The following is a 25,860-nucleotide window of genomic DNA, read 5'->3' on the forward strand; positions in this document are numbered from 1 at the left end:
GAAGACAGAGGAAGAATAACAAACACTATAGATTACTGAAAGAAACAAGGGAAGGGAACCTCCTTCCAGTATAAAATCATTCTGTGACATAGACAGTTTTTTTTTTTTTGTATAAAACATCTTCCCTACATAATACCTGCCTCTGATTGGGCTCAGGCAGAGACTTCTGTAAAGTTGTAGTGTAGCTATAACTAAAAACGTTCACTCAAAGAGAGAGACATTATTACAAATACATACTGGGGAGGGCTCACTTAGACAGTTTACCTGATCTCAGAAAGCATTCTAGATCTTCATCAAGCTCTTCAGTGTGACAATCTTAGTCTTAGTTTTGCCTCTGTTTCTGTAGCAGTGATATGCTGTTATATTGTGACAGTTTTCTAATCCATGGACACAACTTCTCAAACACATGTACAAACCTCACACTGTACAAGCGGTGAAGGATATGTAATCCTGATTTGTCCAATATTAAGTATATTTATTTTGGAAGATAAAGAATAAGGAGGAAGAAATTAAAATATTCAAAATGCCACCTATTAACACTTAACAATTTAAATCTTATTTAATGAACTGTCCACAAATGTCAGTATAGATATTTGCATTTGGATGATTACTAACTGCTCTTTAGCAATTACTCTTTTAAAGTGGTTAGACGCTGCTGATTTTACTTACTTATCTAAATAATTTGCAACCGAGGAATGATCATCTGGAATCTCTGTTGCCGCAGGTAGGGTGACTTTCTTTCCCTGCTCATCTGTAATAAGGAATCTATTAAACTCAATAGATGGTTCTTAGTTCTTTTTGGATAAATATTGTTTCTCGAGGTCTTAATGGCAACTGACTATTTGGAATAGTACATTCCTAAACGTCAAAAAGCACAAGAGGAAATGCTTCCTGGATACAGCAGGACAATTGCTTGCCTTTTGAGTGCGCTGCCATATACAAAACAACAGCAATGGATTGTTTGCACACACAGTCATCACTTAAAATGCTGGTGAACATTTTGAAAATAAAGCAGCAGATGATTTCACCTCAATGTGAGGAGAAATGCAAACTGGCTTCAATCCAAGCCAATCTGAGTTGGTGTAAGAAACCACCCACCTAGCTGATGGCAACCAATGTTAGCACACTAAATGGTCAGTTATCCCCTGAAGACTGAATGATCCTCTCTGTCAGATTGAGTCAGCCAATCCAAAGCTCTAGGATCTGTGTGTTTCTGAACTCAGATGAGTCAGCGTGCATTATATCATAGTCAGTCACCTATTGGTTATGTATCCTAACTACTTCCCCATCCAAAACATTTCAAGGCTAATTTGGTTTTTGTGTTTCGTTGAATAGTTTTAAGCTTTACCTTGAGTCTTTAGTTTTTGATAATCATTTTCTTTCTCCTGCCAAACAAAGAAATAGATGTCAGTAATTCCCTTGGAGACTAAGGCACCACCCAGGAAAGAACAATTTCTTGGTATTTCAAGAAAGAAGAACAGATAAATCCAGAGAAAGTCCAGTCAGTGAACAAACAAGAAGCACGGTCAAGGCAACACAGGTTGTGGTGCAGACAGACAGCCTTCCCAAAGAGGATGTCTCCTGAGTGCTGGGACACAACAGTGTTCCTCCAGTAGATATATCCCTTTCCCTGACTTGGTACAGACACATATATTGCAGCAGGGTGGGCAACAGTCCCTCTACCATATCAGGGTGCAGTTACTAACCTTTTAAAGTCACGTATGTTCAAATCCAATTGATGACAATTATATAGTATAGCATCATTCTAAAGTGACCTACATGAGTTATTATGTATAGTACCCTTGCACTGCTCTAACAAGTACTTGGACATTTTAAAGCTTGTAGAAGCAGCCTCCAAACACCACACGATGGATTCAACAATTCTACATGGATGCAATTTTTGTACCACTGTACCAAAAACAAAGCACAGAATTTTAATTTTGACTTCTCTTTATGCCATGAGTAAAGACTAGTCCCTTCATGTATTTCAGTTAAACTTCTTGTGGTTTAATATAGTACCAGAGTTATCACAAAGCAGCCTTCATCTCACAGAACACAGCAGCTTAATCTGTTTCCAGTATCCATCAGGAAAAAATAATAGGACCAGTACCTGTAATTATACCACCATTACAAGATAATTTCAACCCAGAACATCTGCTAAAAAATGATATTGACCTTTCCAGCCTGAACTTCTGCCTGGATCTCCTTCAGTGCTGCTAGCTGCCCTTGCAGGACCTTAATCTCCTCTTTCTTCTGTTTTTCTGCTTCTTCTGTGGCTGCTTTTTTCTGTGCCTGTTAAGAAATACTCTTTCAGTTACAGTGGTTTTGTAATACTCTTTCACTCAGGGAAGGATGCAAAAACACCATTTAATCTAGAACATAATGTTGTTTTCTTACTGTGTGCAAAACTAACAACTGGTCCATTACAATATAAACAAAAAAGGATCTTCTATGCTAATTTTAAAGAAATGCATTATGATTTAGACCTGTCTCTCATGTAAATACCCCACTGACAGATAATGAATAAATTAACACATCTTCCATTCGTCCCACAGTCAAAGAATGACCATACTGCCACTGACCCTAGATTTTTACCTTACTGATGTGAAAATATTGTTACTGTTTCAGAAATATAACCTGTGCTTTTTTCTATGCTTGATCCCTATCATAACAGTGATTATAAATGGGTTTATATAGTAAAGTGAGTGCAAGTCTGTTTTTTTACTATACGACCGTGATATTTACAATTATGAAATTCTGCCGTAAGTGTTATAACCATTTTTTTTACGATCAGTGCAGCTACAAATTCAATACATGGTTCCACCAAGACACTGCTGAAAATACAATATCTTAACATAGCTGCACACTTTCCACAGTCTTATTACTTACCCTAAGCTCAGCCTCAGTAAGTCTACCATCTATTTTAGTAAATCCATCAAAGAGTGTTTTATAGAGAACATTCTTGCGTGTGTTGGCATCATCTGGAGGAAGATAATCCAGTATAATGGCCTGGTGCTGCCTGTACATGTCGAAGATAATCCGTAATGCTGTATCGCGTACCTCATATACTCTGTGCTCCAACGCCCCTGTCGCAAACTGAAAATATTGGTGAAAAAGGTTATTCTTACTTTCTTCTGGAGTTAAACTGGGCCGGACTATTCTCACCACATTTGGGGGAAAAACAAAGATAGCTTTAAACCACCTTCGCCAGCCCCGATTTCCACTGTGTGCTGAGCATACCTCAGTCAGACCAAAGGATCTGTCCCTTAATCAGGAGCGACTGCCCACTGCAGTGGGAGCATTGATATTGCCTAGTTAGACAGACAGACATGTTTCTCCAACCACGTATCCTTTATAGATTTTCTTTTGCATTATGGATCTTCACAAGGTTGACTAATGCCACCTAGAGAAGCTCACTAGGCCTCACTGACTGGTGTATGCACCAGGCACTCTAACACAAATAAATAAACATTCATTCAAGAAAAAGAGACTTAAAATACTGTAGTTTCAGACGCTTACCCTCATGACGTTGTCAATGGTAAACCCAGAGTTTTCTGTTCCCAGGTCTTTCAACAGGCGTTCCACCAAGTCCACCTGACTCATTGCCAGATGAGTAGGGGAATTTGGTTTCAGTGGCTGGACCAGATGAACCGGAATGATTTGAAGAGGTTTAACTTCATTACACAGTGCCATTTCCTATAGGGAAATACAGAGTTAACCCGCACAGGAAAATGCTGAAACACAGGATGAAATGGTTTGCAAAGCCAATGTTATTCAGGACCTCATGACCAAGAATGTCCTGTGTTAGTTACAATGAGATAAACCTTTCAGGAGAGGAAGATGGTTATTCACTATTTCAACACAGTCGGCTGTACACAGCATAAAGAGAAGAAAAAAGTGTCAGTCTTGCTATTGGCAACAACTTTATTGACCGAGAACATGCACACATTGCATCTGCTGGGAAATATGTTTTCACTGGGATCTCTCATCTGAACAAGACCTGCAGAATTGGACACTAAGTTTTTTTTTTTGTTTTTAGATAACTGAAGGAGAGAGAAAATTTCCTAGAGGAAGTCTAATGATAATGCCTCAAGACTGATCTCAGGAAAGTGCTTTAGCAGAGGAAATCTACCACCTCACATTTTATTGATCTACTAAGGAAACAGCCTCACAGCTGAATTCTATTGTCATAAGATGCTTGCTGTTTGGTCCTTTCAATGCTAGACAGTACCTATTCTAGCTGTGTGTGCAAAACTGATAATTTTAACATGTTCGTAGAAAAAAATACAGTAACTTTCACTTAACATTTTAGTTTTATTAGGCTAGATTCTGTTTTCAATAAGAAACCTGGATTAAATCCACCAGCGCCTGATCTAGTATATAGCATAACAGATCAGAATCTGACACACAGAGTACATTTAACAAATAAATCCAGTTATTTTTCCCTGTGAATAAATATTAATATGCATGAATCAATTATTGTTCCTTCCACTAATGAACAGTGAAGACTAGCATTTTCATATCTTCTGTGCTTTTATGAAGGGTAAAGAAATGCACATTTCTAGGACAGTTCTCCATTCCTACATAAGTTCTAAATCCTAAAACATGGTCAATGCAGTTGGAGTCTCACTTGTGTTCAAATTACACTAACTTTTGTGCCCATTTCATTTCTTCAATGCCACATCGCAAAGATAAGATTTTGGTTTGAATTTTTTAACATTTCAAGTAATGTTTGTAATTTGGTTCACTGGTTTATTTTTACTTTCCGTGTGGTGCCAAGCATCATTATTGTCTTCAACATCAAAAAAAGTCATAACATTTAGTTTAATAGTTGTGCTTTAAATTTGATAAGGTCACAGGAAAAAGGAGAAAAGTATATTTAAGCTAAGGTTTCCTGACTTGTCTAAGGAGCTACCAACAACAAGGAGATTAAAAGAAACACCCAAGTCAGTTGTGACAATAGAAGTATGGAAGTAACAGGCACCAGATCATGAGGCTATGAAGCCTGGTAGTATTCCTTTGAAATCACTGCACTCTGTCCTCTTGTAAGCAAACCTGACAAAAAGGGGAAAAATTGAGAAGGAGCCAGACATTAGTTCAGGTAGGTTGTACAGAAAGAAGAGTCTGTTGTAACAGGTTTACTGCAACATAGCTCAGACCATAAGCCACTATTGGTCTTGCCATCACAACTGACTGAATATTGGTTGCCAGTGGCTAGGAAAGAGAGAGTAACAGCTTATAGGAGAAAAGTGAGACATGTGAAGCAGCTTGCACCAGGATCAAAAGAATATGTAGTGGATGCACATGAAGGAACAACACTGATCTGCATTGCACAGGGTAATTTATGAAGCTTTCATTTGCATGGTCTGTGTGGGAGCCCTGTGCCAAAGGAGTAAGTGGTGGTAGCAGTGGCAGTAGAGAAACAGCTTCTTTCATAAATTGGTTTGATTTTAAGTGATTATGGAGCAATGTTTCATTTAATCTTAGTTCATATTTCTTAAAGGACACATGAATGATCTGCATTCACTTTTCAAGTAAGAGGCAAACCTACTGGAAAAGGTACCGAGTGTATATAGGAAAAGGGCTGCTTGACCATCTTTTATACCTCCTGTTTGGAAATGTCATACAAAAATCCTACAGGAATATTACACTGTCACTCTAAATATTTCTTAAGTTTTACTGTTTAGGTTCTATTAAGCTTTATTTTCTGCTAGCAATAATATACTAAGTATATCTTCCTCCTTTTCCAAGCCAAGTACTCTATGTCCTGGCTACAAAACTACAACAGTAATGGCTTCCTCATTTCCTTTCAAGTATACAATTACAAATCTAGTGTACACGAGCCAAGAGGTATTAAAAAAAAAAAAAAGCGCCACCTTTGGCTTTAGAGTGACAAACCAGAGCAGTTCTCACACTATCCCTGTTAAAATCTGAGTCAAGTCTGTAGTGAAAGAAAAACCTTTTCTCCCAGTCTTGATGAATGCAATGATAAAATAACCCAGAGCCAGTGACTCACCTAGTATCCTCCTGGGATTATATTAACACATATACACACACACACTGAGAATTACTGTTCCTACTTTGAAGTTTTACTGGAAAACAGAGTCTGTACTTCTTCAACAGCTGTTCACAAATGCTCACTGCCACCACACAAGGAATGGATTGTCAATTTTTAAATTGGCATCCTTTTTTACTTTTGCTAAATCTGATATTTACATCATTTGTTTACTTCTAATTGAAAATTTCCCTTAATTTTTATGCAATTAGGTTAAAATGACTCTATAAAATGACCTAAAATTCAGTCACAGAACAGGTAAGTTTATTTATAATTTTACAATTAGTTTGAGTGTAAATATATTTTCTTTTAATCAAAAATTATACCATATTACAAATAGGAGACAAGGACTATCTAGGTACTTTCATAGCTCTTATCACTGCAGTACCCTTCAAATTAATAATAATAAAAAAAAAATGGCAAACTAAACTTTGTGTCCATTCTGCTCTTGCAGGAGTAGACTGAAAACTAGCAGATTACTTCACAACCAGTAGATTTGAGCAAGCTGCTGAAAAAGTAATTGTGAGGAAGCTAAGTCAAACAAATGGAGTTAGTTCCAACTACTGTGAGGTTCATGGTCATTATCTCTTCTGTGAGTGAAGTCCACAGTCTAGGTCCAAATCCTGTGAGAGTTCTGTCTCCTGCATTCACAAGCAGTACAAGATGAATCTCAGGAGTTCCAGTTTACGAGATATTTCAACATTTTGAAATATGGTTTAATTCCAGTTCAGCACAATATTTTGAAATTTCTTATGAACTGGAAATCCTGAAAAATATTTTGCTTATCATACACCAACACATTACATTTCCAAAAAAGAAACTCGCTTTCCAGAGGGCAAAACTAAAATTGACTTTCTTGGCAGTTTAGCCACTGCTACAGCAGTGAAATGGACAAGAATGTCCATTTCAGTCAGCAGTTGTTGGAGCTTCCAAGTTTTGCAACTTTTGGGGTGGACCTTCTTAGGGCTGGGGATGGAGGGCTTCCAGACCCGAGGGCAAGCTGGCTTCCATGGCTGCCTGCTTGGGAGCTCAGCAGCCCAGGAGGCAGCCAGCCGAGGAGTCTGGAAGTCCTTGGTGGCTCTTAACAATCCGCATGAAAATATGATAGTGGAATGTGTAATGAAGTATTTACCAGAAATAGCACATTCAAACCAAAAAGGGTAATTAACACTTAGCGTCAAAACGTACAACCATGATATGGAGCTTATTTAGGTTAATCCAGCAGCAGTAAACTGATTACTGTAGCACCAATATATCTTTTTACATTTGATTTTGGACAGATGTCATGCAGTCCGTGTCTTGGTGGCATTCTCAGTCTGTCATATGTGTGGGTAAAACAGCTAAATGTTGTATTAAAAGTCAATCTAATATGCATTTCCAGATGACATTCCTACCTGAATAAAGTTGGCAGCCACAATACGAAGACGGGTTGAGGAGTCTCCTGTTCTAGAAAGCAGATTTGGAAGCGTTCTTTCCACACAATGAGCTGTTTCCAGTTTACCTAGTTTATGCTTTGGTATATACTGAGTGATGATCATTTTCAAAAGTTTCAGGGAAGCTTGGAAAACCTGAGTTAAAAAGATTATTAAAACAAAAAATATTTTAAAATTTCCTATTTCCATGTAATATAACTCAGTCTGTTTTCTAGAATTAACAGAAACAGCAAAAGTCTAGAATTACCAATATGGAAAACACGGTAATGGAAGCGACCTCAGTTTTTTTCCTCTAGAAAATATGAGTTAAATCCTTAAGTGAAGGGCCAAACAATATATTCTACTGATTTTCTATAAAGTCCAGCAAGCTCTTGAAAAAACTGAACTTTCCCCATCTCCTAAGGCCTAGCTGGAGACTAAAAGTTACCCCTCTGCAATCTCTTCTGTTCCCTGTATCAACTTTATAAAGTAGTATAGCCCAATTTTAATACATACTGTATCCATAGTTACTTCTTCAAGCCCATTACTCAACTTTGACTTACACAAATGTGGAAAATATTGCCTTGATTTTGTCCAACCCTAGATTAAATGACTTAAGTTAAGGCAGATATTCAAGTAAAGGCAGATAGTCTAGCTTTCTTTATTCATTCTGAAAAAGTCTGCACAAACTATTTGTTGCAAGAACCAAGTTGATTTAACTACATACTTCTGCTATGCAAATTTAACTGTTACTTGTTCTTTGGGTATTTTACAAAATTAAATTGTTAAATTTAAGATGAATTTTAGGATTCTCAGCTTTCATTCATGTTTTGTGGAGCACAGCGGATAATTACAGGGTACATTATCCATAAATAAGGCTACATTTTAGTCACAGGTATACTAAGTAAAAGACATGGATAGGTCACAGGCAGTAAACAAAAATTCACAGCCTGTGACCTGTCCATGACTTCTATTATATACCCCTGACTAAAATTTAGGAAGGGGTCAGCTTGGGAGGGTGGCCCTGGGGGCGCCGCGGGGGCTCGGGGAGAGGGGGTTGGTGGGACTGGGGCAGGCTTCCTACCTGGCTCCTAGGAAGCGGTGATCCCAGCTCCTAGTTCCACTTGCTGCCTCCGCTCTGTCCCAAGCCCTGGTTCTGCAGCTCCCATTGGCTGGGAACCATGGCCAATGGGAGCTGCAGGGGCGGTACCTGCGGGCAGAAGCAGCACGTGGAGCTAGGAGCTGAGGGAGGGGAGTTTTTGTCGCCCTTCCGGGGAGCTTCCCCCCGACCAGGTAAGCACTGTCCCACACCTCAACCCCCGGCCCTGAGCCCCCCCACGCCCATACTCCTGCTGCTAGGGGTGGGAGGGCCTGAGACTGCCCCAGCAGAGGCTGGTGTACCCTGAGCTGCTCAGGCAGCCCCTGGGCCAAGTGCACTGGCTGCTGCAGAAGTCACAGAGGTCACGGAAAGTCACAGAACACGGAGCCTTACCCATAAAATATATTATTTGCTAAATAACCTACGTTTCTCTTTCTACTATAGCATTTAAGTGCTGTATAAAAGTTTCACAAAAAACTTATTTATTGAGCACAGTCACTATTCTTCATGGCATGCAATACACAGACAACCCAAGATGCTCACATTTTATAAACTATTTACCTCTGTATATTATGCAGTTCCCTAAATTCGGCAGCAATTAAAAACCTGCATGAACTCACATTTTTGTAAAATTGCAACTATAATTCAAAGCCAAAGTTAATATAACAGCATTCCCTTTTAGAGTGTAGGCTATTCAGATATTTAATATTATTAAATTACAATTATTTTCTCAACTAAAAGCCTTCACTTACTGGGCCCTGATCCTGCAACTTGTTCCATGTGAGTATAGCCTTGCACAAGGCTGTGCAGGACTGGAGCTTCAATGAGGATATTTTTATTATGAAACAGTATTACTCACTGAAGACACTATGTCTTTTATGGCTCTTCTTATAAGAAAGACAGCAGCTCTAAGCATATTCTTTAAATCATCCTTAGATGTGCTGGCAGAGATTTCCATCAGCTTTTTATATATAGCAAGCAATGCATCTTCTCGATACGACCAAGTCTTGGAATATGCTCCTGCAACCTGATACAGAGTAAGATTACTGTTAAAATGGCTAATACTGGCAACTCAATGCATAATTTAGTGTGACACAGGAAGAGATTTGCAAAGGCAAAATGGGAATTAGGCACCCAAATCCCATTTACTTTCAATGGGACTAAGGCATCTTACTTCTTTTGTATTCTTGAAAATCTCTCCCATAAAATTGCTTAAAGGAAAAATGAGACTTTATACCAAAGGAAATGGGATTAATACCTTAACCTCAACAAACTAACCCAGATTTTGGCAACTACCTATCTACCAACAAAGCACCATTCGCTGTGACACTAACAGTGAAACTTTCATCAGAGGACAAATTCTAGAGCAGATAATCTGTAAACCTCTTCTTATCTCACTCCTGAAAATGGATGAGCTAAATCTACACAAACTTATCTAGATATAATAGATTCCTCTGATAATATGTAATCAGCTCATTAACAACCGAAAGTTAGGTAGTCATGTAAATGCTGAAGACTAGTGACAGTAATACCAAACTTTAGATTTGCAGTTCTATTTAATCATTACATATATGAAGCTATTATCTCATCATGCTTTTGTTCACAAAGTGAATTCTAAAATGACTCAAGATCTGGATTATAAATGTGAAATGGTTTATTTTTCTGGTCTTTACCAAGGCCTCTCCGAAAACTTCAGTGGCAGGGCTGGCCTCCCTCAGCGCTTTCTCAGTTAATGGTTCTGGCTCCCCAGTGATGCCACTTCTTGGAGTATCACTGATATCTTCTTCATTCATCTCTGGCTCAAGGTAGGCAAATCCATCCTCATGCTGCTTACGAATAGCTGGAAGAGGTCTCTCATCGTAAGGCAAAAATTCAACCTAATGGAGAAGACAAGGAAAGTAATTCTAATTGTGATTCAGATCTGATGTTGTTCCATCACTACTTTGATTCATTTCAACACAGTCCATCCAGACTTTTCTCCAGAGTTGTATCTCCTGCATTTTAAATGCAGGTTTGGAAGTTTTCATTTTTTATCATCCTGTTACCATGGCAACAGTGCTTTCAGAATGGAAGTCAGTACTAAGGATATATTTTATATGACATTAAGCAGATAAGATAAAAATATTATGGAATTCCATTTATAGCCACTCTCCAGATATGAAGACAATGTAAACAGTTACATTATTTTACTCCAGTGTGCTGTAAAGAGATTGCTGCTGCTCTTAGAGTCCAATCCAACTCCTAATGAAGTCAATGGGAGTCTCCATTGGCTTCAGAGGAAATTGGGCTGGCCTTACTGGTTATGTCTGCACTGCAATTAGACATCTAGAGCTGGAGGGTGCATCTGACTTGGGCTCAGGCTAAGAGGTTGTTTAACTGCAGTGCAGATGTTCCAGCTCCGGCTGTAGTCTGAGCACCAGGCCATTCCACCTCACAGGATCCTAGAGCCTGGGCTCCAGCCTGAGCCTGGATATCTATACTGCAATGAAACAGCCCCGCAGCTCCAGCCCTGTGAGCCCGAGTCAGCTGGCATGGGCCAGACTAGGGTTTTTAACTGCAGTGTAGACAGTCTTAGTGTTTCTGGTTCCAAGAATTTTATTACAATTACTGCCTGGATTACTTTCCCTCATGATGCACGTGACATCAAGCCATTACTGTGTTCTTCAGTCTCATTCTAGCATATTCTTTGCTGCTGTTTTGGCCCTGAGCCTAGAATCACACATGATCATTTCTAAAAGAGGAGTGTTATCAGATCATTAGAGGAACAGGCTGAGTTGTAGCCCAGCTCTAAAGTGAGTCAGCAGTGTGACCTTGGACAAGTCACTTAACCTCTCTTTATGTCAGTTTCCCTATTCGTAAATTGGGTCTAATCTTACTTAACTCATCTTCATGAATGTTTGTAAAGGCTTTCAAGGGTCTCACACAAGCATCATTATTACTAGATGAACACAGATTAACAGCAGAGAAAGCCAACCTCTGATGCCATATGAGACATCAGCATAACCAAAAGATGATCAGATTCCTATAGGAAGCTCAATGTAATAAGAAAATCATTTTCTTTGGTAGATTCCTATAGAAATGGCCAAGAAAGGTGACTTTTGGCTGGACATGATTATATGATGATCTCTTGCAAATGTGGGAGGCCTCAAATCAGAGAAGACTCAGATAAACAAGATCACTTACATTTATCTTTGGAAAACTCTCTACAGAGGCTGGTGGCTGGGCTACATGAGAAACGGAGTGGTCAGGGACAATGGGCTCAGGAGAAGTTGTCTCAGGTGGCTTTTCTTGTGGCAAAGGCTCAGTCTTCTGTGCTTCTGTTTTTTCATGCTGGGGTGACTGCATGGGTTTCTTTTGCCGAGGGCTAACTGAATAAACCATAGGCTCAAGGGGAAATTCAGGAGGTCTTCGGATCTGAGACAAGAAAGGGCAATTTTGTACAATCAGATTTCCAGACATGGCTTCAAACTAAAATGCTGAAAGTGAAGCTCAGTCACCACTACTACATCAGCTGCTTTCGAACCAACACAACGTCACTTATAAAAATTAGTGGAAATCGTGGCTCTAAATGCAGGTGTCTGGCATAACAGCAAAGCAACACAAGGGAGAAGACTACAGATTATAAGGAGCCTCACCTAATTGGCAAATAATGGTTTCCCAATAGCTTTCCAAGCTATAAATACCCCTTGGGATTGTGGTATGTCCTCATTTTGAACTCCTGTGGTTTGCAGTCAAGCCACCAGAAGCCCTTTATGCATGTACGTTAGCAACAACAAGAGGTGCTTAGTAATATGAGAAAGCCACGTGTCTTGATTACATTTAGGTCAGACTAAGTGATCTAATGGTATCTTTTATCCTTGAAAATCTGTGACTCTATGCTGGATGGCCTTTAAATTAGACAAAACATGTGAGTATTTCTAGTGTAACTGTGATTGTTAGTGCCTTTTCATTATTATTTATAAACCACTAAGTGTATATGGCTGGAAAAACTAGATGAGTACAGATCAACAGCAGAGAAAGCCAACGTCTGATGCTATGTGAGCAACTAACAATCCAAGTAAAAAAAATAAAGATTTAACAAAAATACTCTATGACAATTACCTAATGAGTCCTATCCCTTGAGTTTATTTTAGCTTCTCAGATACATATAATACCACTTGATAAAGCCCTATGAGTCAAGCCACCATGTGTTTATTTTTATATTATGACTAGTGATCCCTACCATCAGCTCTGGATCCAGAAGGTTGTGCAGCTCCAGTTGCTGATACACCTTCAGGCGGTACTCTTCCATCTGCTGTTTCTTCTGTTTAGCAAGATCATAATCTTCCTTCTCTACAGCACAGCGCTTTTCTACCTCATACCGCCCGAGTCGTTCCCCAACCTGAAAAATGGTGCTTTCATGTCATTAAGGTTGCTGGAAATCACATTCTTTTAAATGTATATAGAATTCCAGCCTGTAAAACTCAATTGTCTGACTCTTCATTTGTTATTTTTAAACACATCAGAGGGGTGACCTGCAGCCACCAAAAATGCATTTTACTGCAAAGATTGAGGACCATCTTATGGACAAATGAAAAAATCATGGATTTGTGACATGACGGTTATTAAACAGTACCTTTTGCAAATCAGCAATAGCTTGTTTGAGTTTCTTGGCATAGTCATAACGTTCATGACGGACAGCTTCATGCTTTTTCTCATCCAGTTTACGAATTATCTGAGCAACTTCCGGATCCTGGTACATATCAAAAGCCAAATCATCCAGTGGTGAAATAGAGTCAGGTTTTCTGGAGAAATATATATATATTTTTTTGAGGTTAATCTGAAGCACCAGCTACATATATTCCTTCTCTTTTTGCTGTGAGAAGATTAATATATATTAAGATGACAATTATTTTTTTCTCATTCTTCAATATACTGTGGATCTCACTTATTTTAAATGGCTCATCAAAGTCACATTTTTCCTGTTTTACTTTGAAATACAAGTTTAGCTCTTGTAAGAGTTATTTCTTCTGTTGGGTTCAATAACATTTAAGCAAATGTATATTTTCCATTTTACTCTACATTGAAGTTTACTGGATATGTTATCCCCTAACTCAATGTTCTAGACCTACCACTAACGAGACTTTGATGTGATCTGTTGTTTTCAGTGACATCTATATGATTAAATTATCACACTTCTATGTAAATGAAAGAGCTCCTCAAAACTCTGGTCATTGAGATTTTCTAAGGAAGAAGAGCAGATGTCTGTTGTAATGTTTATAACGGCTCTGAAGGTTTAAAGTACTAGGTAATAGCTAATTATTATACTCCTGTTATTTCCATCATTCACCAAAACCTCGTTCTCCCAGCCCAGATCCAATTTGAGGTGCTTCTTCCTTCAAATCAGATAAACTGGAAAATGCCGCCTCTAGCACTAGTCGATGTTGGTATGACTGCAGTGATGTTAGTAAGTAAACAGTTTGTCAGTGTCCACAGAAAATTGTCTTTTATTCAAAAGAAAATGCCTTCTACTTACAAGGGAAATTAACCACTAGAACATCTTATCAAGGAACATGTTAGATTCTCCATCATTTAAGTCTTTAAATGACAATTGGATGTCTTTCTAAACATATATTCTCTAACCCAACCACAAAATAGGGGTTTGATAGTATTTCACCCAGTAATTTCTGTAAGGTCTGCGTTATACAGTTCAGACTAGAATCCTAGACGATCACAATGGTTCCTTCTGACCTTAAAAATATATGAATTTATGACTGAGAGTAACAGTCTCTTCTTTTAAGTGAGATGCTAACATTTTTAAAATGAACAAAGAAAAAAGATCCAGAAATATAAGATTCCTGAAAACTAAAATATTGTGTTATTCTGATAGAGTGTTTTTGTGTACTAGGCATGCAATGATATGACCTCTAGTTGTCATACAGGTAATTCATAATCTGCTGATTATTCTGAACAAATAATGCTAAGATTGGATCAATTTGATCAGAACAAGCAGGAAGTATTGTAGGCCAAAGTATCAAAATCCTATGCAATGGACAGATTGTTCATACACCGCCAACACATGCAAAAACCAACATGTGTGTAAATCAAGTAACTGCACATTTACTAGCATACAAACTGAGTCAGTTACTTGATCTGCATGCCCAAAAGAGGGCTTCTGTAGGCACAATTTGTATGGCTTTTGTAGAGGTTTGAAATATGTGGGCCATGTAATTATGCAGCCTAAAAAGCCTAACTGAGAAACAGTTAGTGCTCTCTGACATGGCTGTTTGCTACGACAATATTATCGGTAGGAGAGTAACTCAGTAAGACTCAGAGATCTAGCTAGCTTCTGGAGAGTATAGGCTAGTCTGTTAGCCAAACTACTCTCCTCATCTGTCACCTGATAGAAGAACTACCACTGGCCAAATTTGCAGTGCCGCCACATTGGCTGAATCCCTGACAGCCAGCATACATGTTGTGATGGCAACCACACTGTAAATGTTAAACAGGAAAATAGGATGAATAGTAGTTAAAGTTGGGCTGGTTAACAAGACGCCAAGAATAGCTAGTGCTATCAATTCTGTAACAACCGCTTGGGTTCAAATTTTGCATTTAAGGAACAACGTTTCTGAGATATAAGACACAAGGGTAGCTGATGAAGAAAAGACCCAACAGAATGTGACTGCACTCTGTTCATTCACTAAGCATGTAAGACATAATTAAGTGCTGAAGTTCAACAATAATCAGCACAATTCACAGCTTGGAAATGACAAAGTTCTGGCACCTAAAATTGTTTATAAGTATAGCTCATCGGGTCACTAGTTTTATTAACTCCTCTGATCCAAATCTCAGCAGAGAAATCTTACCGAAGGTATGTTCCATCTAAGGTTAGGTCATCTAGATTATTCCCAAGGTAATGGTCAATCAGCTTCTCTCTTGAAGGCTTTGAAAGAAAAAGGTTAATGAAATGTCACCAATTTTTTTGTGAACAGGATAGAAACTATAGAGTCAAACAATTAAAATTAAATGTGAGACATCATGTCATGCCTTTTTCTATATGCCTCTATTTTTAGACTTAAATAACTAAGTTGAATTAACAGTATCTTCAAACAAACTCACATATATAACAAGGTCTCACAATGTTAGAGTTTTTACTACATCTCTGACAAAATACTAGTTTTGTTTAGCACAACAGTAAAAAGCAAACATGGCAAAACTATTATATGCAAATTACACAGTACGTTTTAAAATAAAAAACGCTATCATTTATATTTACTGTACTATAAGAGAACAGCAGCATTTGTTCCAAACATACTCAGTTCCGTTATGCTATTTTGGTTTACTCCTTCCAAGGGAATTTCTTTTCAAAATTACATTAAAAAGACCAACCAACCAAAAAACAGAAAATAAGTGCATGACAGCTCTGTTTAAACAACACTAATGTAACAACAACAAAAATCAAAAGGCACCCTACAGGTGAAGCACATCATTATTAAGTATGTGTAGCAACATTCAACGGACAGTCTATGTTTGAGATGGAAACTTTCTTCCATAATTTACTTTATATACTTACGTTATTGCTGTCATTGCTGTAGTCTGCAGGTTCCCCAATTATATTTATTGCTACCAGAGCAACCTAAGGTAGAATTAAAAAGAAATACAAGACCACTATTACTTTACTTGTATTTTATGAAGACTTGAACAACATCATTATATAACATGCACTGAGCCATTACACAGCTTGTGCTGGCACCTCTAAAATATTTTTTATCACTTTCTGAAAATTATCTAGTAGTGAATTACTTAAATTCATAGAGTCTATGGGCCCTATGCACCCAAATATATATAGGCAAGAGCTCATTGTAAGAGTAAGATGCATATGTTCAACAATTTGTTATTAAATTAGCTAAAGGTAACTTGGCTAGAAACATGGTGTAGTGGTCTGCTACTCCCCTTTTAGGGCCATAAGCCCTGGTCGACACTAGGAGTTGAGGTTGAATTTAGCAGCGTTATATCGATTTAACCTGGCACCCGTCCACATGATGAAGCCCTTTTTTCGACTTAAAGGGCTCTTAAAATCGATTTCCTTACTCCACCCGACAAGGGGATTAGCACTGAAATTGGCCTTGCTGGGTCAAATTTGGGGTACTGTGGATGCAAGTAGACGGTATTGGCCTCCCGGACCTATCCCAGAGTGCTCCATTGTGACTGCTCTGGACAGCACTCTCAACTCAGATGCACTCTCAACTCAGATGTGCACTGGCCAGGTAGACAGGAAAAGGCCCGCGAACTTTTGAATTTCAATTTCCTGTTTGGCCAGCGTGGCAAGCTGCAGGTGAGTGCAGAGCTCATCAGCAGAGGTGACCATGATGGAGTCCCAGAATCACAAAAGAGCTCCAGCATGGACTGAACGGGAGGTAAGGGATCTGATCGCTGTATGGGGAGAGGAATCTGTGCTATCAGAACTCCGTTCCGGTTTTCGAAATGCCAAAACATTTGTCAAAATCTCCCAGGGCATGAAGGACAGAGGCCATAACAGGGACCTGAAGCAGTGCCACATGAAACTTAGGGAGCTGAGGCAAGCCTACCAGAAAACCAGAGAGGCAAATGGCCGCTCCGGGTCAGAGCCCCAAACATGCCGCTTCTATGATGAGCTGCATGCCATTTTAGGGGGTTCAGCCACCACTATCCCAGACGTGTTGTTTGACTCCTTCAATGGAGATGGAGGCAACACAGAATCAGGTTTTGGGGATGAGGAAGATGATGATGATGAAGCTGTAGATAGCTCATAGCAAGCAAGTGGAGAAACTGGTTTTCCCGACAGCCAGGAACTATTTCTCACCCTGGACCTGGAGCCAGTACCCCACGAACCCACCCAAACCTGCCTCTCAGACCCACCAGGTGGAGAAGAGACCTCTGGTGAGTGTACCTTTTAAAATAGTATACATGGTTTAAAGCAAGCATGTTTAATGATTAATTTGCCCTGGCGTTTGCGGCTCTCCTGGATGTACTCCCAAAGCCTTTGCAAAAGGTTTCTGGAGAGGACAGCCTTATTCCGTCCACCATGGTAGGACACTTTGCCACACCAGGCCAGTAGCACGTACTCGGGAATCATTGTAGAACAAAGCATTGCAGTGTATGTTTGCTGACATTTAACCAACATCCGTTCTTTATCTCTCTGTGTTATCCTCAGGAGAGTGTTTCAGAGTAACAGCCGTGTTAGTCTGTATTCGCAAAAAGAAAAGGAGTACTTGTGGCACCTTAGAGACTAACCAATTTATTTGAGCATGAGCTTTCGTGAGCTACAGCTCACTTCATCGGATGCATACCGTGGAAACTGCAGCAGACTTTATATACACACAGAGAATATGAAACAATACCTCCTCCCAGCCCACTGTCCTGCTGGTAATAGCTTATCTAAAGTGATCATCAGGTTGGGCCATTTCCAGTACAAATCCAGGTTTTCTCACCCTCCATTCCCCCATACAAATTCACTCTCCTGCTGGTGATAGCCCATCCAAAGTGACAACTCTTTACACAATGTGCATGATAATCAAGTTGGGCCATTTCCTGCACAAATCCAGGTTCTCTCACCCCCTCACCCCCCTCCCAAAAACCACACACACAAACTCACTCTCCTGCTGGTAATAGCTCATCCAAACTGACCACTCTCCAAGTTTAAATCCAAGTTAAACCAGAGCATCTGGGGGGGGGGGGGGTAGGAAAAAACAAGGGGAAATAGGCTACCTTGCATAATGACTTAGCCACTCCCAGTCTCTATTTAAGCCTAAATTAATAGTATCCAATTTGCAAATGAATTCCAATTCAGCAGTTTCTCGCTGGAGTCTGGATTTGAAGTTTTTTTGTTTTAAGATAGCGACCTTCATGTCTGTGATTGCGTGACCAGAGAGATTGAAGTGTTCTCCGACTGGTTTATGAATGTTATAATTCTTGACATCTGATTTGTGTCCATTTATTCTTTTACGTAGAGACTGTCCAGTTTGACCAATGTAAATGGCAGAGGGGCATTGCTGGCACATGATGGCATATATCACATTGGTGGATGTGCAGGTGAACGAGCCTCTGATAGTGTGGCTGATGTTATTAGGCTCTGTGATGGTGTCCCCTGAATAGATATGTGGGCACAACTGGCAACGGGCTTTGTTGCAAGGATAAGTTCCTGGGTTAGTGGTTCTGTTGTGTGGTATGTGGTTGTTGGTGAGTATTTGCTTCAGGTTGCGGGGCTGTCTGTAGGCAAGGACTGGCCTGTCTCCCAAGATTTGTGAGAGTGTTGGGTCATCCTTTAGGATAGGTTGTAGATCCTTAATAATGCGTTGGAGGGGTTTTAGTTGGGGGCTGAAGGTGACCGCTAGTGGCGTTCTGTTATTTTCTTTGTTAGGCCTGTCCTGTAGTAGGTAACTTCTGGGAACTCTTCTGGCTCTATCAATCTGTTTCTTTACTTCCGCAGGTGGGTATTGTAGTTGTAAGAAAGCTTGACAGAGATCTTGTAGGTGTTCTCTGTCTGAGGGGTTGGAGCAAATGCGGTTGTATCGCAGAGCTTGGCTGTAGACAATGGATCGTGTGGTGTGGTCAGGGTGAAAGCTGGAGGCATGCAGGTAGGAACAGCGGTCAGTAGGTTTCCGGTATAGGGTGGTGTTTATGTGACCATTGTTTATTAGCACTGTAGTGTCCAGGAAGTGGATCTCTCGTGTGGACTAGACCAGGCTGAGGTTGGTGGTGGGAAGGAAATTGTTGAAATCATGGTGGAATTCCTCAAGGGCTTCTTTTCCATGGGTCCAGATGATGAAGATGTCATCAATATAGCGCAAGTAGAGTAGGGGCTTTAGGGGACGAGAGCTGAGGAAGCGTTGTTCTAAATCAGCCATAAAAATGTTGGCATACTGTGGGGCCATGCGGGTACCCATAGCAGTGCCGCTGATCTGAAGGTATACATTGTCCCCAAATGTGAAATAGTTATGGGTAAGGACAAAGTCACAAAGTTCAGCCACCAGGTTAGCCGTGACATTATCGGGGATAGTGTTCCTGACGGCTTGTAGTCCATCTTTGTGTGGAATGTTGGTGTAGAGGGCTTCCTCAGGAGAGTGATATCATTCATGGTCACCTGGTTGAAATAGGGTGCTTTTCTTAAGGGGACATTCAGAGGTGCCGTTCCTGCTGGGCTGTTTGCCTGTGGCTGAACAGAAACGTTCCCCACTGTTAGCCATGGGGAGGGGGAAGGGGTGAGGGGCTAGCCACGTGTTGGGGGGAGGCAAAATGCGACCTTGTAACGAAAGCACATGTGCTATGTATGTAATGTTAACAGCAAGGTTTACAGTGAAAGAGTGTACCCATTGTTCTATAAAATGTGTCTTTTTAAATACCACTGTCCCTTTTTTTTTCTCCACTAGCTGCATGTGTTTCAAGGATCACAGGATCTTCTCCTTCCCAGAGGAGAGTGAAGATTAGAAGGCAAAAAAACCACACTCGTGATGAAATGTTCTCTGAGCTCATGCTGTCCTCACACACTGACAGAGCACGGACGAATGCATGGAGGCAGACAATGTCAGAGTGCAGGAAAGCACAAAATGATCGGGAGGAGAGGTGGTGGGCTGAGGAGAGTAAGTGGTGGGCTGAAGAGAGGGCTGAAGCTGAAAGGTGGTGGCAGCGTGATGAGAGGAGGCAGGATTCAATGCTGAGTCTGCTGGTGGATCAAACTAATATGCTCCAGCATATGGTTGAGCTGCAGGAAAGGCAGCTGGAGCACAGACCGCCACTACAGCCGCTGTGTAACCAACCGCCCTCCTCCCCAAGTTCCATAGCCTCCTCACCCAGACGCCCAAGAACGTGGTGGGGGGGCCTCTGGCTACCCAGCCACTCCACCCCAGAGGACTGCCCAAGCAACAGAAGGCTGGCATTCAATAAGTTTTAAAGTTTTAAACTTTTAAAGTGCTGTGTGGCCTTGTCCTTCCCTCCTCAACCCTCCCAGTGCTTCTCTCCTCCACCACCCCTCCCGGGCTACCTTGGCAGTTATCCCCCTATTTGTGTGATGAATTAATAAACGGTGCATGAATGTGAAGCAACAATGACTTTATTGCCTCTGCAAGCGGTGATCAAAGGGAGGGGAGGGTGGTTAGCTTACAGGGAAGTAGAGTGAACCAAGGGGTGGGGGGTTTCATCAAGGAGAAACAAACAGAACTTTCACTCCGTAGCCTGGCCAGTCATGAAACTGGTTTTCAAAGCTTCTCTGATGCGCACCACGCCCTCCTGTGCTCTTCTAACCGCCCTGGTGTCTGGCTGCGCGTAACCAGTGGCCAGGCGATTTGCCTCAACCTCCCACCCCGCCATAAACGTCTCCCCCTTACTCTCACAGATATTGTGGAGCGCACAGCAAGCAGTAATAACAGTGGGAATATTGGTTTCGCTGAGCTCTAACTGAGTCAGTAACTGCGCCAGCGCGCTTTTAAACGTCCAAATGCACATTCTACCACCATTCTACACTTGCTCAGCCTGTAGTTGAACAGCTCCTGACTACTGTCCAGGCTGCCTGTGTACAGCTTCATGAGCCATGGCATTAAGGGGTAGGCTGGGTCCACAAGGATAACTATAGGCATTTCAACATCCCCAACAGTTATTTTCTGGTCTGGGAATAAAGTCCCTTCCTGCAGCTTTTGAAACAGACCAGAGTTCCTGAAGATGCAAGCGTCATGTACCTTTCCCGGCCATCCCACGTTAATGTTGGTGAAACGTCCCTTGTGATCCATCAGTGCTTGCAGCACTATTGAAAAGTATCCCTTGCGATTTATGTACTTGCCGGCTTGGTGCTCCGGTGCCAAGATAGGGATATGGGTTCCGTCTATCGCCCCACCACAATTAGAGAATCCCATTGCAGCAAAGCCATCCACTATGACCGGCACATTTCCCAGGGTCATTATCATTGATATCAGCAGATCTTTGATTGCGTTGGCTACTTGCATCACAGCAGCCCCCACAGTAGATTTGCCCACTCCAAATTGATTCCCAACTGACCAGTAGCTGTCTGGCGTTGCAAGCTTCCACAGGGCTATTGCCACTCACTTCTCAACTGTGAGGGCTGCTCTCATCTTGGTATTCATGCGCTTCAGGAGAGGGGAAAGCAAGTCACAAAGTTCCATGAAAGTGCCCTTACGCATGCGAAAGTTTCGCAGCCACTGGGAATCGTCCCAGACCTGCAACACTATGCGGTCCCACCAGTCTGCGCTTGTTTCCCGGCGCCCAGAATCGGTGTTCCGCGGCATGAACCTGCCCCATTAGCACCATAATGCCCGCATTGCCAGGGCCCCGTGCTTTGAGAGAAGTCTGTGTCCATGTCCTCATCATTCTCGTCACCATGCTGACGTCGCCTACTCACCCGGTTTCACTTTGCCAGGTTCTGGTGCTGCATATACTGCTGGATAATGCACGTGGTGTTTAATGTGCTCCTAATTGCCAAAGTGATCTGAGCGGCCTCCATGCTTGCTGTGGTATGGCGTCTGCACAGAAAAAAGGCGCGGAACGATTGTCTGCCATTGCTCTGACGGAGGGGGGGCGACTGACGACATGGCTTACAGGGTTGGCTTATAGGGAATTAAAATCAACAAAGGGGGTGGCTTTACATCAAGGAGAAACAAAAACAACAGTCACACAGAATGACCCCCTCAAGGATTGAACTCAAAAGCCTGGGTTTAGCAGGCCAATGCTCAACCCACTAAGCTATCCCTCCCTCTGGTATTTCAGGCAGGACTTCATGGAGGGAGTGAGGGAGGGGGGAGCAAATGAATACAAAACAAATCTGGTCTATTTTTTATTTTGATCCACTCCATCTATCTTTTACATCTTTGGCTGGCAGCAGACGGTGGAGAAGGACTGCAAGCCATCCACACCTCCTGCCTGCTCACCATAAGATGGTACAATAGGACTGCCTACAGGACTAAAGAGAATTACCTGATCGAGTCACTCCTAATTTAGTCCCTGAGCCCATATCTGCCCAGGCGCTCCTGACCGACCTTACCAACCTTACCGAGGCGGCCAGGAGCATCTCGGACATGAGGAGGATGGTTTTCAGGCCTATTGTACCATCTGCTGCCACAAGGCAATGGGTTGCTGCTGCTGTGTAGCAATGCAGTACCGCGTCTGCCAGCACCCAGGAGACATACGGTGACAGTGAGCTGAGCGGGCTCCATGCTTGCCATGGTACGGAGTCTGCACAGGTAACTCAGGAAAAAAGGCGTGAAACAATTGTCTGCCGTTGCTTTCACAGAGGGAGGGAGGGCCTGATGACGTACCCAGAACCACCAGCGACAATGTTTTTTGCCCCATGAGGCATTGGGATCTCAACCCAGAATTCCAATGGACAGTGGGAACTGTGGGATAGCTACCCACAGTGCAACACTCTGGAAGTCGACGCTAGCGTCGGTACTGTGGAAGCACTCCGCCAAGTTAATGCACTGAATGCACTTAGAGCATTTTGTGTGGGGACACACACAATTGACTATATAAAAACGATTTCTAAAAAAACTACTTCTATAAATTCGACCTAATTTTGTAGTGTAGACATAAGTCTGATTCATACACAGCATAAGTATGCAAAGTTAGAGAGGGTGATTCTCAGCTTCTTTCATTTTGGATAGATGTGCAGTGTAACTACTTAATTGTCTTGCCTGTATTATACAATAAGCACTCAGAGCGCAAAATGAAAAACAGCATAGAACTGCACACTTGATTAATCTGTTCTGGATACACTGAATACCACTTCTGGCCAATCTGACAGAAGAGCAGCCAGCAAGAGAACTTTTACCTTCAGATATTATCTATACTCTTAATATACAATGCAGTGCTTGGATGAAAATGTGCCAAACGAAAGCTCTCGATTATATCCAAATGTCTTAAGTGTAGTATAGAAATCTTTAGAATCCTATATATTGAAGCTAATTGAAGCTAATCATTTGCACATTAAAGAAAAGAGACACCAGACTTTTAATTGACATTTTTCTGAGAATTACTCATTCACAACAACTTCCCACTGGCAATTTTAGTTTTATAAATCAAGGCAGCATTTTGCTATGGCCGTCTTGGACAACTGCAATATTGTCTAGAGCATCAAGTCACCATTTCAATTAATCTTACCTGACTGTATAAGTTGTATCTATTGATGTAATTTTTATGGAAAGTGAGTTTTAGATACTGTCCTACTGCATCCACGTAGACTGACTTCAGCTCCCGTGCTTTGTACCCAGTCTTCTCATTGTCTGAGAGAGAGACATAACTGTAGAAAGAAAATTGATAAGGCAGATGGAATGTGTAAAAACGTGCAAATAAGTAAAATATATTTTGTTAATATAGAACATCCATTCAAATTAGTATTTTGATAAGTTTTAAAATGGTATTGAGAACTGAAATAAAGAATGCCATTTCTCTTTTTAAAAAAGCACTCTACAGACTTAATTCAAAGTGCACTGAAATCAAAAGAAAAGGAGTACTTGTGGCACCTTAGAGACTAACCAATTTATTTGAGCATGAGCTTTCGTGAGCCACAGCTCACTTCATCAGATGTGTACCGTGGAAACTGCAGCAGACTTTATATACACACAGAGAATATGAAACAATACCTCCTCCCACCCCACTGTCCTGCTGGTAATAGCTTATCTAAAGTGATCAACAGGTGGGCCATTTCCAGCACAAATCCAGGTTTTCTGGATTTGTGCTGGAAATGGCCCACCTGTTGATCACTTTAGATAAGCTATTACCAGCAGGACAGTGGGGTGGGAGGAGGTATTGTTTCATATTCTCTGTGTGTATATAAAGTCTGCTGCAGTTTCCACGGTACACATCTGATGAAGTGAGCTGTGGCTCACGAAAGCTCATGCTCAAATAAATTGGTTAGTCTCTAAGGTGCCACAAGTACTCCTTTTCTTTTTGCGAATACAGACTAACACGGCTGTTCCTCTGAAACCTGAAATCAAAAGACGTTTTGACACTGAGTTCCAGGGGCTTTGGATCACTTCCTATATCAATTCAGTAGAATAAGCCCCATAGCCCTGAGCCTGCATTGAGAAAACATGTGAGTGAACCCTTGGGGTTCTACTCCGGCAGCCACACATATGGACACAATTGCAGCACTGGGGCCTATGTATTAAAAGAGCTGATGTGTTAAATATGCTCAACTATTAATAGAATACCAGAGAACAGGGATGCATAAAACCACCTGAAGTTATGGCAACCACTATCCCTTTAAAACTGCAATAAAAAGGACTTTTCTATCTGAAGATATTAAAATTGAAATCATGTACTTAGAGTATAAGGTCTTTGGGACATGGATCATATTTTTGTCATGTTTTTGTACGGCACCTAGCACAGTGAGGCTTACAACTGGGGCTTCTAAGTACTACCACAATACAAATAAACAACAACAACACAGGACTTAATACATACTGTTTTTTATAGATTTTTCTTCTTTCAACAACTGTGCCTGCTCCACATGCATATTTAAAAAGATGACATGTCAGCTTGTGTACTGAGAGATATTGGTCAATAAGTCTAGTTGGATGTCTATATCCATGTTTAATAAAAACCACAGAAAAGAATGCAGCTGTCATGTGTGTTCTGAAAGTCCAGGGAAAAATGTTGTCCTCAGTTGCACCCATACAATTCGAGTAACTTCAACTTTATTACTGTAGCATTCCACAGATGCAACTGGGGGACAGAATTTCCCTTCCCTATTTCCTTAACATCACATCAACATTTTACCAGTGACTAACATACCACTCCCTTCCCAAATCTTACCTTTCTGATTAAAGTGACACTATCATTTAGCACCTTTTGACTTACCCCAGTCTGCGAAACCTCTCTGACTGATATGGTGCAAAGTACTCAGGCAGATTTTCACTAATGTAGAACTCAATTTTGCTTGAAATCATATACTGGTGAGCGAGTAATTGCAGCTTTCGAACTCGACATCTCTCCACCATCTGAAGGACGATTTCTTGCGGATACTGGCAGAGTCTGAAAGTAAAGAAAATTTTCAATAGTCATCTTCTTAAAGAGTTATTGCCAACTTGAATCACACTTTGTCTAAAAATTGTTTCTCTCTTATTGCTACAAGTAGCCCCTAATATTCAGAGCCATGCTGGGAAGGATGGGGGGAGGAGGGACAGCTTGCCCAGGTCCCTTGTTCGAGAGGGCTCCTAAAACCAAGTGACATTGTTGCCTGGCATGCAGGGTCGTAGTGCCACTCACAATAGAGGGTCAGCCAGACCAAACCTCAGTGGCTTTGCAACTCCATGTAATAGGTTGGAAAGCCC

At 41.0% G+C, this 25,860-nt stretch overlaps 1 protein-coding gene across 5 annotated transcripts in view; it reads right to left on the reverse strand.

The window, feature by feature from the left end:
- Positions 1 to 25,860, reverse strand: part of CEP104 (centrosomal protein 104) — a 45,339-nt gene that overhangs the window by 10,897 nt on the left and 8,582 nt on the right. For all 5 annotated transcript variants that reach the window (XM_048825447.2, XM_048825451.2, XM_075121060.1 and 2 more), the window contains exons 3-17: positions 25,388 to 25,561; positions 23,687 to 23,825; positions 16,119 to 16,181; positions 15,412 to 15,488; positions 13,182 to 13,350; positions 12,789 to 12,947; positions 11,750 to 11,980; positions 10,240 to 10,443; positions 9,426 to 9,593; positions 7,450 to 7,623; positions 3,520 to 3,696; positions 2,890 to 3,096; positions 2,176 to 2,292; positions 1,349 to 1,385; positions 670 to 751 (exon numbers count right to left, since the gene is read on the reverse strand). In XM_048825447.2, the coding sequence (XP_048681404.1) occupies positions 670 to 751; positions 1,349 to 1,385; positions 2,176 to 2,292; positions 2,890 to 3,096; positions 3,520 to 3,696; positions 7,450 to 7,623; positions 9,426 to 9,593; positions 10,240 to 10,443; positions 11,750 to 11,980; positions 12,789 to 12,947; positions 13,182 to 13,350; positions 15,412 to 15,488; positions 16,119 to 16,181; positions 23,687 to 23,825; positions 25,388 to 25,561 (2,178 nt within the window). The remainder of the gene's footprint in view (positions 1 to 669; positions 752 to 1,348; positions 1,386 to 2,175; positions 2,293 to 2,889; positions 3,097 to 3,519; positions 3,697 to 7,449; positions 7,624 to 9,425; positions 9,594 to 10,239; positions 10,444 to 11,749; positions 11,981 to 12,788; positions 12,948 to 13,181; positions 13,351 to 15,411; positions 15,489 to 16,118; positions 16,182 to 23,686; positions 23,826 to 25,387; positions 25,562 to 25,860) is intronic.

The sequence above is a fragment of the Caretta caretta genome, chromosome 18 (assembly GCF_965140235.1).
Source record: "Caretta caretta isolate rCarCar2 chromosome 18, rCarCar1.hap1, whole genome shotgun sequence".
NCBI classification, from domain to species: Eukaryota; Metazoa; Chordata; order Testudines; family Cheloniidae; genus Caretta; species Caretta caretta.